Source organism: Eulemur rufifrons, chromosome 28 (genome assembly GCF_041146395.1).
Source record: "Eulemur rufifrons isolate Redbay chromosome 28, OSU_ERuf_1, whole genome shotgun sequence".
Classification (NCBI taxonomy): domain Eukaryota; kingdom Metazoa; phylum Chordata; class Mammalia; order Primates; family Lemuridae; genus Eulemur; species Eulemur rufifrons.
Window position 1 is genome coordinate 42,632,747 of NC_091010.1, and position 18,679 is coordinate 42,651,425.

Consider the following 18,679-nt stretch of genomic DNA (forward strand, 5'->3'; position numbering starts at 1 on the left):
TGTGTTTCCATAATTTAGAATATAGAAAAGAATATGCATTGTTTCCCAGGGATTATGATTGAATAATCTTGAGCCCTTTTTTAATGAGACTTTTCTTCAGAAAAACTGAGGAATTTTGCCCATTGATCTGTGATTTCCAAGAATTGTTTTGATTAGTAGAGGAGCACTATCCTCAGCCTTGTGCTCTTATTAAAGAGGCTGGCAAGATGAAATTGTTTCTATACATGATATGATTATTTCCTCTGGCACACTATAGATTAGGAGAGGTGAAAAGAGAGTATGGGAAAATAGCTTCAAGCTTAAATGACTTGCAGTCCATCTCTTTGCTCATATTGCTATTCAGAGAACGTCTGGTGGGGCAAAGTGACAAAGTAGCCCTGCCATTGTGCCCACGGACACCTTGTCTTTGTTGCAGTGCTTGGAGCAGCAGCAGCTGGCATGGGCGGGTCAAAGGAGGGATGAAGGGATTCCAGAGCTTCATGGTTTCAGACAGCAACATGAGTTTTGTTGAGTTTGTCGAGCTGTTCAAATCATTCAGGTATGCCGTATGCTTCCTTCTTACCCTTTCTCAGGCCCACATCTCTGTACCGATACTCACGTGAGGTGTTTTCCATTCCTCGCTCAGTGTAAGGAGCCGCAAGGACCTGAAGGATCTCTTTGACCTCTACGCAGTGCCCTGCAACCGATCCGGCTCCGAGTCGGCCCCGCTCTACACCAACCTGACTATTGACGAAAACACCAGTGATCTGCAGCCTGACCTAGGTTTGTTGTAACATTTTAGGATTTCCCTTTGAGACCTTTCTGTCTAAAAATGAAGGTCCAAAATCCAATCTCATGAACTGTCAGCCTGTCCCACATGGCGTGCTGTCACCAGAGCAAGACGAAACACTTACAGGATTATTTCAGGGTGTCATGGGGGCAGGTGCTATTGGCATTTTGGACAAGGAAGTTCATCACTGTGTGGTTCTGCCCATGTAGTCCAGGATATTTAACCAATAGTGCCCTCCAGTCGTGTCCTGACCATTTCCGAAAGTCCACTAGGTGTATGATGTGTCACAGCTGAGAACCCCCAGTCTCTTCTCTACCTGCAGGCGGATACTCAGTCCCAGGGCAGTAGCTGTCTGCCCTTTGACAAGGAGAGTCTTGTGACTTCAGCAGAGCATTCCTGTCTGAACATGCAGTATATTTTTCCTACTGCGTAGACCAGAATGTCTCATTCTTCTACTCCACTCACCATCACCACCCATGCATTTTAAGCCTATCATTTATCTCCTCTCTTCTTACTGGAAACTATAAACACAACAAAGCATAAACAAAAAACTTTCCTATTTCATGCAGTTGCTTCATACTTATTTGTAAGCTTATGTTATCCTTGAACTAAGACTACTAAGTATTGTTCAACTTTAGCCATCAAATGTGCATAACTATGGATTAGTCAAGTAGTTAACACTTTGTAAAAATTATTAGACTGTTTTTTAGAGCAATTTAGGTTCACAGAAAGATGAGCAGAAAGTTCAGTGTTCCTATACACCTTCCTCCACGCCCTCCTCACAGATTTTCCTCTGTTAGTAATATCTTGCATTAGTGTGGTACATTGGTTGCAATTCAGTCAATATCTATACATTATTATTAACTGAGGTCTGTAGTTTATGTTAGGGTTCACTCTTTGTGTTGTGCATCCTATAGGTTTTGACAAATGTGAAATGACATGTACCCACCGTAACAGTATCACACAGAATAGTTTCACTGCCCTGAAAATCCCCTGAGCTCCACCTTTTCATCCCTCCTTTTCCTCATTCTGAATCCCTGGCAGTCACTGCTCTTTTTACGGTCTCTATAGTTTTGCCTTTTCCAGCATGTCCTATAGTTGGAATCGTACAGTATGTAGCCTTTTCAGACTGGCTTCTTTCACTCAGCAATGTGCATTTAAGTTTCCTTCCTCCATGCCTTTTTGCATCTTGATCCTATTTCTTTTCACATGGAATAATATTTCATTGTATGGATATACCAGTTTGTTTATTCATCCATCTACTGAAGGATATCTTGGTTGCTTCCAATTGTAGGAATTATGGATAAAGCTGCTATAAACATTCGTATGCAGGTTTTTGTGTAGACATAAGTTTTTAAGTCATTTGGGGAAATACCTAAGAGCACATTTGCTGGATCATATGGTAAGCCTATGTTCAGCTCTATAAGAATCTGCCAAACTGTCTCCCAAAGTGGCTAAAATTAAAATGACTGGCCATACCAAGGTTGGTGTGAATGTGGAGCAATTTGAACATCGCTGGCGGGAATGTAAGCGGTATGGCCACTGTGGAAGAAAGTATGGCTGTTTCTTACTAAACTAAACATATTCTTCCCATACAACCCAGCAGTCACACTCCTTGGTATTTACCCAAATGAGTTGAAAGTTTATATTCACACAAAAACTTACACGCAAATGTTTATAGTTACACTTTTGAAGTACAGAAAAACTATAGCTTTAAGGGTTCATCTTCAGCCTCTACAACCATAAAAATGTTGGCGTTATTCTCAAAAACCAAAGTCCAAATTTGGCCTCAAGTCCCCACGGAATCTACATTTAGTTTGCATGTAATACCGAAGTTCATAGGATTTCAAGATCAACAACCTAGCTCTGTCTTCTTTTATTTATTGATTGATGTTTTTTTATTGTCTCAGCTGTATGAAGCCAGGAATAAGCACTAGTTGGATGGCTTATTTAGATAGATTAGCAGAGAGCTTCCCCAGTATAGTAACTCCAAACACCATTATCTCCAAAGTGAACCTTGTGAACGATGCTAGCTGTCTTGTCCATGTACTGTGGTGGTTCTGTTTCAGATTTGTTGACCAGAAATGTCTCGGACTTGGGGTTATTCATTAAGAGTAAACAGCAGCTCTCAGACAACCAGAGGCAGATCTCTGATGCCATTGCTGCTGCAAGTATCGTGACGAATGGCACTGGGATCGAGAGCACATCTCTGGGGATATTCGGGGTTGGCATACTCCAGCTTAATGACTTCTTAGTCAATTGCCAAGGAGAACACTGCACTTACGACGAAATCCTCAGCATCATCCAGGTCTGTGCCGGTTTCATGTGTGTGCATGTGTGTTACGCCTCTGACGATTGTGATAATTTGTTGCTAAATAGTTACTCTTTCTATACTTTCCAAAGGCTTTAAGTCTGAAATAGAGATTTAAAAAAAAAAATACCAAATATTTAAGTGTCCTCATTTAACATGTAATTAACATAGGTCTCAGGCCTTCTCTGACTCTATTATAAGGAATCAGTACATAATTCCTTATTATTCTAGCACATGCAACAGAATTAGTCTAAGTTTTCAACCTCTTTAGCTATTTACAAATATTTATTAGTTCCTACTATGCTGGCTCTGTTCCAGGAGCTAGGAATATAGCAGTGACCCTCCATGCAGCTTTTATTCTAGTAGGTGAGGCAGACAATAAACAAATACAGATACAATATAATTTCAGGCAATCATGGATTCCAGAAAAAATTGAGTGGAATAAGGGGGATGGCATGATGCAGGAGGGCTGAGGGGAGTAAGTGAAGGCCGCTCTGAAGAGGTAGCTTTGGGACTGAGCCCTGGGTGAGTCGGCCACGTGAAGGAATGAGGAAAGAGTGTCCCCAACAGGGAGCAGCAGGCTCGAAGACCAAGGCAGGCACGAGCTGGGGGGTTAGAAGGAACCACAAAATAGCTGGTGTAATGGGAGCTGCACAAGACAGGCAGAGAAGGGCAGACATGGTTTCCGACAGGTGTACAGGGGCCGAATCATCTAGGCCCTTTAGACAGTGGTAAGGAGGTCAGCTTTAGTCCATGTGAAATGGGAAGCCATTGGAAATTTTTGAGTGGGAGAGTGACATGATTTGATTTATGTTTTTTAAGGGGTTGCTGTGGCCCCATTGGAGAATAAACCATGACAGCAGAGAGGCTGGTTAGGGGGCTCTCACAATACCCCAAGCAAGACATGGTGATGGTTTAGACTAGAGGGTGGCCAGAGATAGGAGTGGTGAGACCGTTCAGTGTGGCTGCGTCACATGCAACAGAATTAGTCCAGTTTCCAACCTCCCTATCACCTGATTGGGAATCAGTGTATTATAGCTGTCCAAAACGTGAGACTATTACCACGTTGTTGAGTGCTCATTGTAATACTATTGAATAGATGTGGTACCAAGTGCCCTATGTGAATCATCTCAGTTCACCTCCCCCCACTCTACGGTAGCTATTATTATTCCCGTTTTCACCTGAATAAACTGATGTACTTTGTTTTCACATAAATCAGCCTTGTTCTCTTCTCTTGCTCCCCGTTTTTCTCTTAAATAAATATGCTTAGTATAATAAACTCACATATAATAAATGTTTTCTTTTGGACTAAAAACTACATCTTACCACTACATTACTAAATTAGTTCAAATATTTGGTTTAGATGTTTCCTGATGAAAACAAAACAGCTTTGAAAAATGATCGGGTGATTTTTTTTTTCCCCCTTTTAGTTTCTTTTACCTAAATAACTCTTTTTTTTTTTATTGTATCCCTTGCAGAAGTTCGAGCCTAGCATTAGTATGTGTCATCAGGGCCTAATGTCATTTGAAGGATTTGCAAGGTAAGTTTTTAAATATTTTCTGCCCATCATTTAAGAGTAATATACATTTTTTCCCATGCAGTCTTAAAAAATTGTTTCATTTAGGTTCCTGATGGATAAAGATAATTTTGCCTCGAAAAATGATGAGTCACAGGAGAACGTTAAAGAATTGCAGCTACCCCTCTCCTACTATTACATTGAATCTTCACACAATACCTACCTCACAGGCCATCAGCTCAAAGGAGAATCCTCAGTAGAACTCTACAGCCAGGTATTAAGAATGCCTATTGGAATGTGGTTTTCATTAGACTTTATTATTTATATAACTCCCAACGTCACAAAAACCTGACCCCAGACTCCTTTAAAGAGCTTAGGGAGTAAACTCTCACATATGAAATGGGAGGAACCATGATGTGTGGGAAAACTGGCTGCACATGCAGCGGTTGTTTTCTTTATTTCTTTTTGTTTTGTTCCCCCAGCCATACTTAACCTTTATTCTAGGCGAAAAAACAAAACAAAACAAAAAAAAAAATTTTTTTTTGTTTGAGACTCATAGCTTTTAGATCCTAGTTAGTCTGACCTACTCCTAAAATTAGATTTTCCCATGGGAAAATTATCTAATCATTTCACTACATGTTAAATAAATCAATATGTTGTAGTGGGAAAGCATAGTAGAAAATGAAACTTTCTATGGAGTTATTCCCAAAATATTACTTGTTTTGCTTTGTAATTTGTTAGACAATCAATTCATCCCTATGGTAACCAACTAAAGAAAAAATTCTGCACACCATGTAAGCACTGTCCCTACACATTAAATTCATGGGCGTGTTCTTTGAAATTGACTAGGCTCTCTGGACTAGAAAAAGCACATCCTTTTGACCTAAACAGCCAACTTTCAATGATATGCATGTCTGTTACCTCTCCGTTATATTGTCTACAACTCCCTCATCTATTCTGCTTGTCTTCAGAACTCCTACAAGAGAGATTAATCAGGAAGGAGCTGGGCTGGTCCAAGGAATATAAGTGTATGGTTGTGTACATGTAGGTCCAAGTTTGAAAATTATAATTGTATTGTTTATACAACACTAGTAGCAATGAGTTTCCTTTGTTTTCCAGATTAGTCCAGATATTCTTCAAAGCATAGGGAAAATTTTTGTCCCAAATGTCATTTAGCATGGAATATGTATTTTAAATTCTGGAGTTTTTTTTTGGTTTGGGTTTTTTTTTTTTTTTTTTAGAGACAGGGTCTCACTCTTGCTACCCAGGCTGGAGTGCAATGGCATAATCATAGCTCACTGCAGCCTCATACCCGTGGGCTCAAGTGATCCTCCTGCCTCAGCTTTCTAAGTAGCTAGGCCTACAGGTGTGCATCACCACACCTGGCTAATTTTTGTATTTTTATTTTTTGTGGGGATGAGTTCTCGCTATATTGCCCAGGCTGGTCTTGCATTCCTGTGCTCAAGCAATCCTTCTGCCTCAGCCTCCCAAAGTGCTGGGATTACAGGAATGAGCCACCATGCCTGGCCTTAAACTCTGTTTTCTAAGGGACCTTTATCATGAAATAAATATGTGTCCTTAGACTAGTGACTTTCAAAATAGAAGCTCTGTCCAGGGGCCTCAGCCTCTGACACTGAGCTGAGCGAGCAGCACGGTAGGAAGGGCTCCCTGCCCAGCCCCACTGCAGCTGACGCAGTGCTCTTCCTGCCTACGTGCTTTACATGTGGCCTTCCATTTGCACGGAGCATTCCCAAGCTAAAGGAAGTTTGAAATCTATTTTTCTATGGGAAAGAAATGAAATATATACATGAATATAGATACTATATATTTTTCACATATATATACACACGTACCTATACATACACGTGTGTACCTATGCATATATATACACACATACATGTCTCTATATATCCACATACTTGTGTGTGTGTATATTTCTCCCAGGAAAATAAGCAAGAACAAATGTCCTAGCTTTAATTTCTACTTCACTTTCCCATTTGATTTCAAAGAGTGTTTAAACTCCTTAACGTTACACCCCAAGTAGAGATTATCACAGCTTTTTGTTTGTTTTGTTTTGGTTTTGAGACAGGGTCTTGCTCTGTTGCCTGGATTAGCATTCTATCACAGCTTTTGGGTAATGCATGACAACCCTTCAAATAGACTCACAGATGTGGTTAAACCCAGTAAGGCAGAGAGATGCCTTTTACTTTATTTCTAAGCACTCTCCAGTCTCCTTCAGCCCTCCTAATTACCCTCTAACATTTCTCTGTGGGGCAGATGGAAAGTGAGAATAAGCCCTGTTCTCACCTGGAATTTCCAGCCATGGTTTCCCTCTTCTAGCCACATATGGAGGTCTTAAGGTCATGCAAGACTTTGGTGAAGACCTTTAGTCTTTTCATGCTGAAAAACCATCTCATCTGTTTCTGGTTGCTGAACATTCTCCCCAGCCTGGCATCTGGCAGGTTCACCACAGAGATGAGTGTTCCAGTGCCATATTACATAGCAATCTCCAGTCCAAGGCAATGTACCTACAGTTACTCTAGCTGCTGAAAGAAGCTGATAGCTTTGGGATTCTAAGCCATAGACTATTCTGTATAATGGGAGGAAGCTAGCAAATATCTCATACAAAAATATTAAAATAAGAGACATTCCACTATCTGAGTGTTTTGCAGAATCTCTAGTGGCTATTAAACCCACTAGTGGATTTGTCACATGGAAATAGTTAGGTGGATTCTTAAATCAGTGGGTAGGTCCATTCATAGATATACCAACTCTTGGGTTGGGCTACCTTTCCATTATGTGATAATTTTTAAGGTAGCGTACAGATAGAATCTATGGAGGAAGAGGTTGCTCCAAGCAAACATTACAGAGCTGCAACTCATGCACATGTGTCGGGAGCTCTGCTTCGAGCTTTAGATCCAGGATGGCAAATATCTGATTCGTTGGTAGTGTTTCCTGGAGCACTTGGCCGAAGAGGTAGTGAGCTAACATATTAAAGCTGGGGGAAAGTGTGCTGTGTTTGATTACTGATGTCTGCTGTGGGTATGGGAGAGGGGAGTTATGGATTATTTGCCATCTTGGCTCTAGCTACAGTTCTGGGGTCAGATAGCCAGGAAATCCTTGATAACTCCTTGCTTCTTCTGTCCTTACATGTTCATAGCAAAGATGTTTGCTCATAGTTTAATTTGAGTCTTAATGGAGGAGATATTATCCTGATTGCTTGATATAGTGTTTTAGTCAGTTCATTAAGGAATCAGTGGCCTTTATTTCCTTGGGCTATGGCATCAGCACCTTCACCTCCACTGACATCTACCCAAGACAGAGCACTTGCCTGGCTTGCTAATTTCAAGATGTGCCATTTCAAGGGGCCAAAGTTGCTAGGAAAATGCCCATATATTTCTACTACCAAATTTTACCTTCCATTAATATTCAGCTCTGGTTAGCATTCTTTCCACCCTAATCTGTTCTCTCCCTTTCCCACCCCAGATTAATTGTGGCCTTTGGCCAAAATGCAGTATTTATTTTAGATCATATGCCCTTCTGCTTTAACCCTGAATGTGAATGCTGACTGATACGTAGAACTATGTGCTGGGTTTAGTTTGAGGCTTTATCTCCAGGTGCTCATCTGGAGTGGATTCACTCATTGATCACACAGGTCCTCTTGCAAGGCTGTCGGAGTGTAGAGTTGGACTGCTGGGATGGAGATGATGGAATGCCCATCATTTACCATGGACATACACTGACAACCAAGATCCCCTTCAAGGTAATGCTTCACAACTTTCTTTAAATCAAATCAGAAAGAGACATTGTCTTCATTTATCATTCAAATCAGTGACTGTACCCAATTATACCTTTATGTCGAGGGTCCTTATGCTGGGTCTGAATGGACTTCCCAAAAGTGTTTGTAGTATCATGTGGAATGAGCGTATGTTCATTTTTCTGGAATTTGATCTAGAACTCTCACTAGATTCCCATTCAACCAAAGTTAGTAACCATTACCTTATCTTAGTTAGCATGTAATAATATTGTTGTAATTTTTACATGATATGATATATAAAGGCAGGAATTAAAGGTCATTTGCCCTGGTGTCATGCTGACAAAGGCCAATATCATGTGTTAGATGATGATTAAATAATTAACATTATAAAGTAATTAGCATCAGTTCCACCACAGAAGATTGGTCGCCCAGGAAGACTGGTCTCATTGGATTATTGTTTCAAATTCTGAGTAGCTTATTAGTTGAGTTGTGCAATTACTATCTTCATTCAAAAAGCCTTAGGCTGTGAAACATCCTTTTTCTCTGAACTGTGGCCGGGCTGCGAAGGAATATTATTTTTCTCTTAGATGTACAGATAGTGACTAAAATCCATTTTCTCCTTAACTCATTTTCCTATGCAGCACTCTTAAAACTCTTGTACTCTATATTGCCGGGAAGATGAGTTGATAGCTATGTTTACATATACATATAATTACATGTGAATATATCACTTTGTCTTATTGCCCCCAAATAAATCATAAAGTCCTTGAAAGCAGGAAAACATCTATGCCTCATTATATTTGATACTGTAACAAAATAGCAACTTTTATCTGCAATATACTATGTGTATGTGTGTGTATATATATGTGTGTGTGTGCATATATATATATATATATGAAATTGTTAAATTCAACATAGTGATAGCTGTTCCTTTTAGTATATGAACAAGATTCAATCTGAAGAGTTAAATGCATTTATATAAAATAGCCTTATCCTGTTGCTTCATTTGAAAATAATACATTTGAAAAGATAAAGATCACCTTCAGCCCAAGCCTGCTGCATGCAATGATTGCGATGCTTTCTGTGGCTATCAGTACCTTGCCTTCTGACCACCCTGGACAGATATCTAGACTCTAACGAGCTGTTCTGGTCCTCACAGGAAGTGGTTGAAGCCATTGATCGCAGTGCCTTCATCAAGTCTGACCTGCCAATCATCATATCAATTGAAAACCACTGTTCATTGCCTCAGCAACGAAAAATGGCAGAAATTTTCAAGGTGAGCTCTCACCTAAGAGGCAGGATGGTATCTTGGCCCTTGTCTTGCAATTGTCATTGGGTTTCACATGGGGCCCCTGTGTTCCACACCACAGCTGGACCTCGGCCATGATGCATATACAATTAGGGTCCCACAAACCTGAGAAATGGGGCTGTGCTGGGTGCTCCGGCCCTCTGTGGAATGGTCCTCTTTTCAGCTGAAGTGATATAAGCATTGTTCTCTGGTCTCCTGGCCCTTTCCAGAAAGCGATAGGAGATAAGGCTTCTGGTACCACAAGTTAGGGATGGCACGATGTCACCTGTCAGTTGTATGTGGAAAAGCTAAACATATCTCAGAGCAAGGAAGTCAAATCTTCTCATGGCCCACACTACAGTAGTGGTATCCAAATTAGCAAAAGCTTAGATTGGCCAGAACAGTTGCTGTGTTAACAGTCAGCCCTTCCTTACACAGGGGAACTCTAATGCACCCAGATTTAGGAGCAGATATTCCATTATACTTCCCCTTTCCTCCACCGGTAGAGGCATTTGTAGAAACAGTGGGAGGGAGGAGCACAGACAAAAGGACATGTCCCCCAATACTAATGCCAACAAAATTAGCCTTTCATATTGCCTTGTCCTAAGCTTTGACTTTTGTTCTTTTTAAATTAAAAAATAACTAGCTTTTAGGATCACTTGAGCCCAGGAGTTCAAAGCAAGCCTGGGCAACATAGCAAGACCCCATCTCTAAAAAAAAAAAACCAAAAAAAAGTAGAAATAGAAATTGCCATATTTTCTACCCTCACTCCAGTAGATCATCCTGTGTCTACCCTCCCACCACCCACCTCCTTGAGAGACACTGCTTTGGAGATCAGTGCTCAAAATCTTTGTGAGAATTGCATCTGTGGTTCTTCATACTTTATGGGGGCAAATTCTCCCTATTGTCTTTCATCTTTATCCCCACTCCCTACCCCCTCCAAGATTTCTATCTTTTTGAGTTCTTGTCCTCACCTGGAACAGACCATATTCTACAAACTACAGCCCCCAACTGAATCTCTGTTTTCTTTATTAGTACATCAGATCCTAGAACATTTTCCCAAATAGAGCCGGCCTCAGCTGCAAAGCAGCCTAGATCTCTCCTCCTGTCCTTCTGACACCTCCCTTCCTTCCAGGGAGAAACTGTGGGGAGGGGGAAAAAACTTCTTTCCTAGCTCCTCTTTCCAGGATTTTTAAAACAACTCAACTAGACTGATATATTTAATATATTTATGAAATATAAATATATTTATCAAGTATAGATAAAAGGCATTGATTATATGTTTTCCTTTATTCTTTTTTAGACTGTGTTTGGAGAAAAGCTGGTGGCTAAATTCTTATTTGAGACTGATTTCTCAGATGACCCAATGCTTCCCTCACCTGACCAACTTAGGAGGAAGGTCCTTCTTAAAAACAAGAAGCTAAAAGCCCATCAGACACCAGTGGATATCTTAAAGCAAAAGGTACCCCCCTCTTGTTAAATGGGTTGTGAACAGGCTGTGTGCTTAGAACAGAGAGATTCACGTCATTCTGACCTTTCAGATAACCTTCTGGGTAACCAATCTTTGAAAACTGAGTTTCCTGAAATGATAAATTTGATTTTCAGCTTTTCGTTTCATAGACCAATACATTCTCTCATCCCACTCACCTAAAATTTAATTTATGGGATTGTTCCCACATAGAATGTTTAATTTATTGTGTGTGGGATGATATGTGACTGTTGTGTCTGGAACCGAGCTTCAGGGCTGTCAATCCCACAGTGGCTGCTATAGTCCCCTTTAGGGGGAGACTTGGCATGGGGTCTGTCGTGGAAACCCAATAGCAGGAGCCTTGTGATCCCCGTGTACCACTGAGGTGCAGTGTCCCCAGGTGCTCCCACTCCCACCTCACCCACGGAGATCTGTGCCCAAGCACCACAAGTCCAAGGGTCTACGAACAAGCTCAGGTCAGGACACTGAGTCCATATGCCAGGCTGTGCTTACTTATCCTACGGCATGACAGCCGGCAAACTATCTGTCCTTTAGGAGGGCACTGTTGGCCGTAAAACATCACTTTTGAAACTAGCTAACTCTACATTGGTTCTTAGATCAGCCTATTTTTTTTTATTTATTTTTATTTACTAATTTTTTTAGAGACAAGGTTTTGCTCTGTCACCCAGGCTGTAGTACAGTGGCATGATCATGTCTTACTGTAACCTCAAATTCCTGGGCTTGAGGGATCCTCCTGCCTCAGTCTCCCAAAGTGCTGGGATTACAGCCATGAGCCACCACATCTGGTCTAGACTGGCCTATTTTTAGAAGAGTACATGCACATAGATGTTGAGGACCCAGAAACTGATTCTTTTAAAAACATCTGAACCTGTATATCCCTGGAGTCTTTGTGTACTCTGGAGGTACACATTCCCCAACCCCAGGACACCTCCAAGGCCCAAGCAGGAAACATCAATGTAAGGGGACAGCTGGATACAGGGCAGCTGGAAGTGGCAAGGACAGGAATGGAGTATTCATGTCCCATAAACGAACAGCTCTGATTAAATTCTTTTTAGAACTCTGCACCAGCCAAACAAGGCTGGTCTGGAGGTGAAGTCGGTCCTGAGGGCCACCAATTTGTTGTTCTCACAAACTAGCTAATTAATAATCCATCCTGAAATTTGGGCAGGTATCACCTTGACCCTGCCCACAGTATAATTTCCACAGTTTACCTCTTCCTCATTTTGGAAAAATGGGACAATGTGATCCCATTTCCAGATTTCTAAGACTGCTTTCAACCCCCCAGTGATGGTTTCCCAGGGAGCACTGACAATGATTCCAGAATCCTATCTGCAAGGCCTTTTAGTTCTCTGGAGGCTGTGGGTCTAAACTCAGCCACCTGACCTCAAACAAGCCGAGTGAATGCCCAGAGCGCCAGTATGCTGGGACCTAACCCCTAACTGGGAAGGCCTGGGTGATTTCCACACAAAGAACTCACCCTGAGGAAGGACGGACTGAGGCAGAGCAGGATGTCTGAAGTCCTCCGTCTGCCCAGGCTTGTGCAAGGCTCTTACTGACGCCTTCTAACCATACCCCATCAGAACTCTGCAGGATTCTGACCTTCATCTCCTGAGCTCCACCCAGAAGACTCAATTCTGCACTGAAACAATTCACACCGGGTGACAGGCACTGTGCTGGGTACCGGGGGAGCAGAGGAGGGTGAGACGTGGCCCTTGCCTAGCCCCATCGCAGCCAGTCTTTTCCTCCAACCACCAGCTCTAAACTCCTAACCTATAACTGAGTTGTTTATTCAAGGGCTGGGATCCTATTTTTCTGCCCCAGAATAAGTAAGATATTGCAAAGAAGAAGGGTGTCAGCTCTTCGCTGTCCATGTGCCATGTCTCCCATGCTTCTGTTTGAGCGTCTGGGGGGCCTTGGCACTCCGCTTTCTGACACGGCTCTCTGTGGCTCTCTGAGTGGTGTCTTTCCCCCACACAGATCTCACACTCTCCTGCCAGGGGGTCTGCCCAGCTCTTTCCTCGTCCCCAGAACTTGGCCCTACCTTGAGTGCTCCCTGAGTCCAGGCCCTTCTCTTATCCGTGATGAGCAGACTTGCTTTGGTGGCTCCCTTGTGCCTAGAACAGATTCTTCAAAGCTTTGAAGAACACTAATTCTATGAGACACTCTAAGAAAATAAAGAAAAGGGAAAAAAAAAAATTCCCTGGTTAAATAAGCGTGGGAAATGCTGCACTGGAGATCTTTGAAGAATCATGATGCCTTTTAATGTATTAAATGAAGGCTATGTGAAAGCCTGTGGGAGGAATGTGTTTTGGTTTAGTTAAGCTGCTGTTTCCAAACTTTCATTTTGTTTTGTGGTTACCATAATTGTCAGTTTTTCCACAACAGTGATTAACACCCACAGAGCCACATAAAACCCACTTTGAGAAATCTCAGCCTAGACAATGTCCAATTATATGGAATGGACTGCATTGAAATACATTTATCTAGATGTAGACACAGCCTAAATTGCATATTCCTTATAGATACATCTTTATTATAAAGATATTACTACATTTCAAAAAAATTTAGGAATAGAGAATTATTTTAAAACATACATAATTCCATGTCAAACACAACCTACATTACAGGAGTTCTTAACTTTGGTCATAGCTACAGTTGAATTCAAGGAGTCCAGGAATGTAAATGGGAAAAAAATGTATTACATCTTTATTTTCACAAACTTCTAGCCGAAACTTAGCATTTTCTCTTATTATAAATGCAGAGAACAAACCACAATAACATTGGCAGCATCTATGTCTTTGTTACCAATAGAAATGTTAGATTTTTCACATTACTTCACAGTTGTTGCTAATATCTCCAAGAATTATTTATGCTCATTATATTAATATTTTCAAAAATGTTACTTGACCTACAGATCAAGTAAAACAAAAGAAAAAAACATAGTTTTTCCTGTATTAAAGAAACACATATACTCTAATAGCACAGATTTGTTTTTATAATACTTAATGGCTGTATTCAACATTATTTTTTTCCTTTGTAATCATTTTGCTTTATGCATTTAAAACATCATTCTGAGAAGGGATCTTACCTCACCAGACTTCCAGAGGGGTCTGTGATACAAAAACAAGTCAAGAATCCCTGCCGTATTAACATTTAGTATCTAGCCTTTCTGTGAATGCCATTCCATATCATTGCACTTTATATATACACACACACAAAGAATACAGAATTATATGTATATTTACATATATATGTATATATTTAAATGTATAGATATATGTTCACATATACATATTATATATGTTATATATGCACACATACATGAATTGTGTATGTGTGTGCATATATATAATATATTCAATAAAAATATATTATAATCAATATGTAAATATTGAACAAATTCCTTAATTCAATAAAGATATATTAATAAAATTATTTTTTCACATCTCATTCTTTCAAGTGGTTATACCATTCCTGACCCAATTCTTCTGTTGCTGGACTTTTAAGTTGTTTCCTATTTTTAGTTCATACAAGTATCTTTTCCTGTATTGCAGATCATGTCCTTATGCCAGGTTCCCAGACCTATGTTGATGCTTATGTCTTATGCTGTCACCTCATGGTAATTCCAGTAGAACATGGAAGCGCATGACCTCCCTGGCCACATACATCAAGCTTCCTAAAGTTTCAAAGCCTGTTTTGTTAATCTGATTTACAGTTCAGATAAAGTCTGTTGAAAAAACTTTATTTAAACCAACAATTATTCTTTTGGTCTCTTTGTCCATAGAGATTTGAACATTGTTCTCAAGGTCAGAGGCCCGTAAGTATTTTAAGAAGGAAAAAAAAAATAGTTCTCTTAGTAGAGACTTACCTTTCAAAAACTGATGGGCTGATTCACATTCGTCAGTCATCTGGGATTGACACTGGTTCTACAAAGCACCAAAGGTTTCCCTTAGAGGCTTTGCTTCAGGGAACCTGGCACGCAGCTTCCTTGGGACTGTTCCTAAAAGCTCCAGGATCCTTCCTGTAGGAATTTTGACATTCACCCAGGTGTTGACGTTGCATTTTAAATAAATCTAGGTTTTTTTTTCCCTCTCCTAAATGTATCAAAATAGGTTAAGCCACTTTTAATGGCTGTGGGAAACATTAAGTGGTAGTTTTGGAGGTTAGAAACGAAAGCTTGGCATCTGCAGTTTTGATTATTGCTGTCTTACAGGCTCATCAGTTGGCATCCATGCAAGCACAGGCTTATAATGGTGGGAGTGCCAACCCCCCACCTGCTAGCAACGAGGAAGAGGAAGATGAAGAGGATGAATACGACTATGACTATGAATCCCTTTCTGATGGTAAGAGAAACAGAGCCCCATGCTGTGTGCAGGGAAATGCTCGGATGATTTTCCACATTTTGTTTCAAAAATAAGTTCTGGAGCTCCACAGACCAACAATTCAGATTGTTGTAATGTTGTCCCAGAGTTTCTGAATCCGGTCACTTAGCAAGAACCAAGATGAGGAAGGGGATTCTGTTAGCCACCACAGCCACCACTCAAGGAACCAAGAGATGGGTGCTGGAAGCAACAAGGGATCATTCCTAAGATGGGTTTCTAGAGGAGAGATGAAATTACAGCAGAGAAACCCCATTTTCAGGTTTTCAGTTTCTGGTGTGGCTGATGCCCTTGGCAGGAATGGTAGACGGTGGCTGAATCCGTGCTCCTTCCTGCACCACCTGCAGGGGGCAGCATCAGCACTCTGTGCTCCGTTCCTCCTTTCATCCTCTCACGCTGGCGTTCTAGGAGTGTGGAACAGAAAGGATCCTCATTTCCCTTCCCTCCCTGGTTCTCATATTTAAAAAGCCAACAGGATATTTCCTTCTAGCCCCCCAAAACATGGGCGATGGCTAATGATGCAGTACAAAAAAGTCACATGAACGATGTTAACTACAGATTGCTAGTAAAGGATTCTTCTCACATGAGAATGAGGTTTCAAATGTGTGGCAAATGTACTAAATTGTTGTCGTTTGCTGGAGATTGCAAAATGTTCTCTTAGGTACCATTGTTGATAGACTGTTTCATTTTGGCGACTTCTGAAAGACAATAGTATAGTAATAAGAAAATGCCAAGGTTCCTATTTATATAAACTTTACATATGTAGAATATATTGTTTCTATGTAGAATAATTGTTTTGCTAAATATAAAGATATACTCAGACCAGCAACTATTAGCCACTGGCATTAAGACAACTGACAGCCCCTCGGGGTTGTCTCCAATCACGGTTCAGTTCCGTGAGCTTCCATTGCTGGTTTACAGCGCAGTCTCTTTCTGGCCCCAAATACAATACCAGGCTGTGTCCGTTTCATATTTGTTCTTAGTAGCAGTTGATGCTTTATGCCATCAACCAAAAGCTAATTTACTTGTCCTGAAACCCCATGAGAGGGGGTACATCTCATCAGATAGTGAGAGGGAGAAAATTAAAAGAAATCAAGACAATTTCTTTGCAGCCTATTCCTGCAAAGTCATGGGAATGTGAATATTTTTGTACTGAGTTAGTCTTCCCCATGGATTTCTACTACAGTCATGGTAATGTCCCAGAGAAAAACAAATTGATTTGGATGTGAAATGAAAACCACACTGGAGAAATCAACCAATCCAGATGTCATTTGCCCCAATAAGAAATGAGTCCACTGGAAGACAGATTAACACTCTCTTTCATGAATTCCTCCTGTGCTTTTTCTGGACTTTTGAGAACAGGAAAGGAGAAGGTTTTTTTTAAGTATTGTTATAGATGCTTTTGATTTGCAAATAACAAAACAGGTCAAAGGAAGATCTGTCTGGTTTATTTTCAGTTGGGAGAGTAAAATTTAACCCTACACCACGGAATTTCTACAATAGTTCCATAGAATTTTTAAAGCCCACTTGTGCTGGCAGGGAGTATCGGTGGACAAGGGGCCCCGCCAGGCTCCGCTCCCTCGGGCTGTGAGACCTGGGTCTTTTTACCACTTTCAGCTTTAGGTGCCTCAGATGTGTAATAAAAAGGTTCTGTGAAGTGTTTAGTGATGTTCTCCCCCGCTTCTAGCACTAACATCCATGATCTATGACAACTTAAGTCCACTACCATGACATGGGCATTTCCATTTCCCTGAAAGACCCCTCTGAATGGCTTCTTAGGGGGACCTCCGAGGTCTCTAAGCTTCTTGCAATGATGAGTCCCTTTGAGAATCAGATGGAAGCTTGTGACCTATCACCTCAGAGAAATAAAACACACTCTCAAAATTCTGCATACGATTGCAGGAATTTCACAAGCCTCCTGTGGCCCTCACAGACAGCCCAGGTTAAGAACTCATCTCTAAAATCGGGGTGCCCAGTTTATCTCTGTGACAGCTATATTCCTCAGTTGTCATACCCATAAAATGAGGGAATTAATCTAACACCCTTTTGGCTATAAAAATGAGATGATGCCTAGCCACAGAATTATTGCAAGAAAACCCTAAGGAAGTTGCAACTGAGGGTCATGTATTTTTGGGAATTGCTGCTCTGCCTTTTAGATAATAAATTCTTAATGAATATTTATTTTATTGAATTTAATGAATTAAATATAGACTTTTCCCCCAACCTTGTTTACTTTATGACTAGTTTTGAACAAATATTGAGGCACAAATGAATATTGGAGTTTACAAATGAATGCAGGCATATTCTATGACAATGATTGCATGATTTTAACAAATCAATCGATTTCTCTCTATTTGAAATAAAGTCATATTGAGAGTATTATAACAGGCAGTAGCTGAAAATATGTAACATGAATGTCACAGCCCTTGGCATGAATCATGTTAACAATGTTTGCATTTCTTTTATTGCTAGCCCTTGCATCTCTTAATAGTCAAAATATTAAATCTATAGAGCATTTCTTGTTTCATTTACCTTGTAATCTAAGCTGTTGTTATTTATGCTTTACTTCGTACCTTCCTTTAATTTGTCTGGCCTTTTGTCTTAATTCTCCTTACTTTTATGGACTTTCTCATTCTGTTTTTCTGTAGCAGATGTCCTTACTGCCTCTCCCGCTCCTAACGGTCAGGAAGGTAAACGTCATTTGAACTGGGCATTTTAACTGCATGGATGTCAGCACTCTGCTTCCAATTTCTTGGGCCTGATTAGCATGAACTTGTGACACTTCTATGAATACAAATGTAATGAAAATATATATCTTGTTTACTCCTTGGCAGCCTGCATGGCCTTGATTTGGTATAAGGATATTTTGGTCTAAGCATTCTGTGGTCTAATGAGATAGTAAATCTTGAGTAAGAAATTACCTTTCTTGTTTTCCATTTTAAAAGGGCATAATCATGACATACCTCTGACACTTTTAGAATCATTCTGAATAGAAATGCAAAAAAAAAAGAGCAAAGTATAAGATTATCTCTTGGATATATTTAGATATATTTTAATTCCTGTTTTTATGATTATCACTTAAATTAATAATAATCATGAAAACTTTACTTTCATATTAATTATAATTATGAAAGCTTTGCGTTGCACATAATAATCTCCCCACTCCCCCC

At 40.4% G+C, this 18,679-nt stretch overlaps 1 protein-coding gene across 1 annotated transcript in view; it reads left to right on the forward strand.

The window, feature by feature from the left end:
- Window positions 1-18,679, forward strand: part of PLCE1 (phospholipase C epsilon 1) — a 252,787-nt gene that overhangs the window by 192,585 nt on the left and 41,523 nt on the right. The window contains exons 11-19 of the mRNA XM_069460026.1: window positions 416-538; window positions 626-762; window positions 2,839-3,077; window positions 4,559-4,620; window positions 4,705-4,870; window positions 8,252-8,359; window positions 9,513-9,629; window positions 10,945-11,103; window positions 15,344-15,473. Of these exons, the coding sequence (XP_069316127.1) occupies window positions 416-538; window positions 626-762; window positions 2,839-3,077; window positions 4,559-4,620; window positions 4,705-4,870; window positions 8,252-8,359; window positions 9,513-9,629; window positions 10,945-11,103; window positions 15,344-15,473 (1,241 nt within the window). The remainder of the gene's footprint in view (window positions 1-415; window positions 539-625; window positions 763-2,838; window positions 3,078-4,558; window positions 4,621-4,704; window positions 4,871-8,251; window positions 8,360-9,512; window positions 9,630-10,944; window positions 11,104-15,343; window positions 15,474-18,679) is intronic.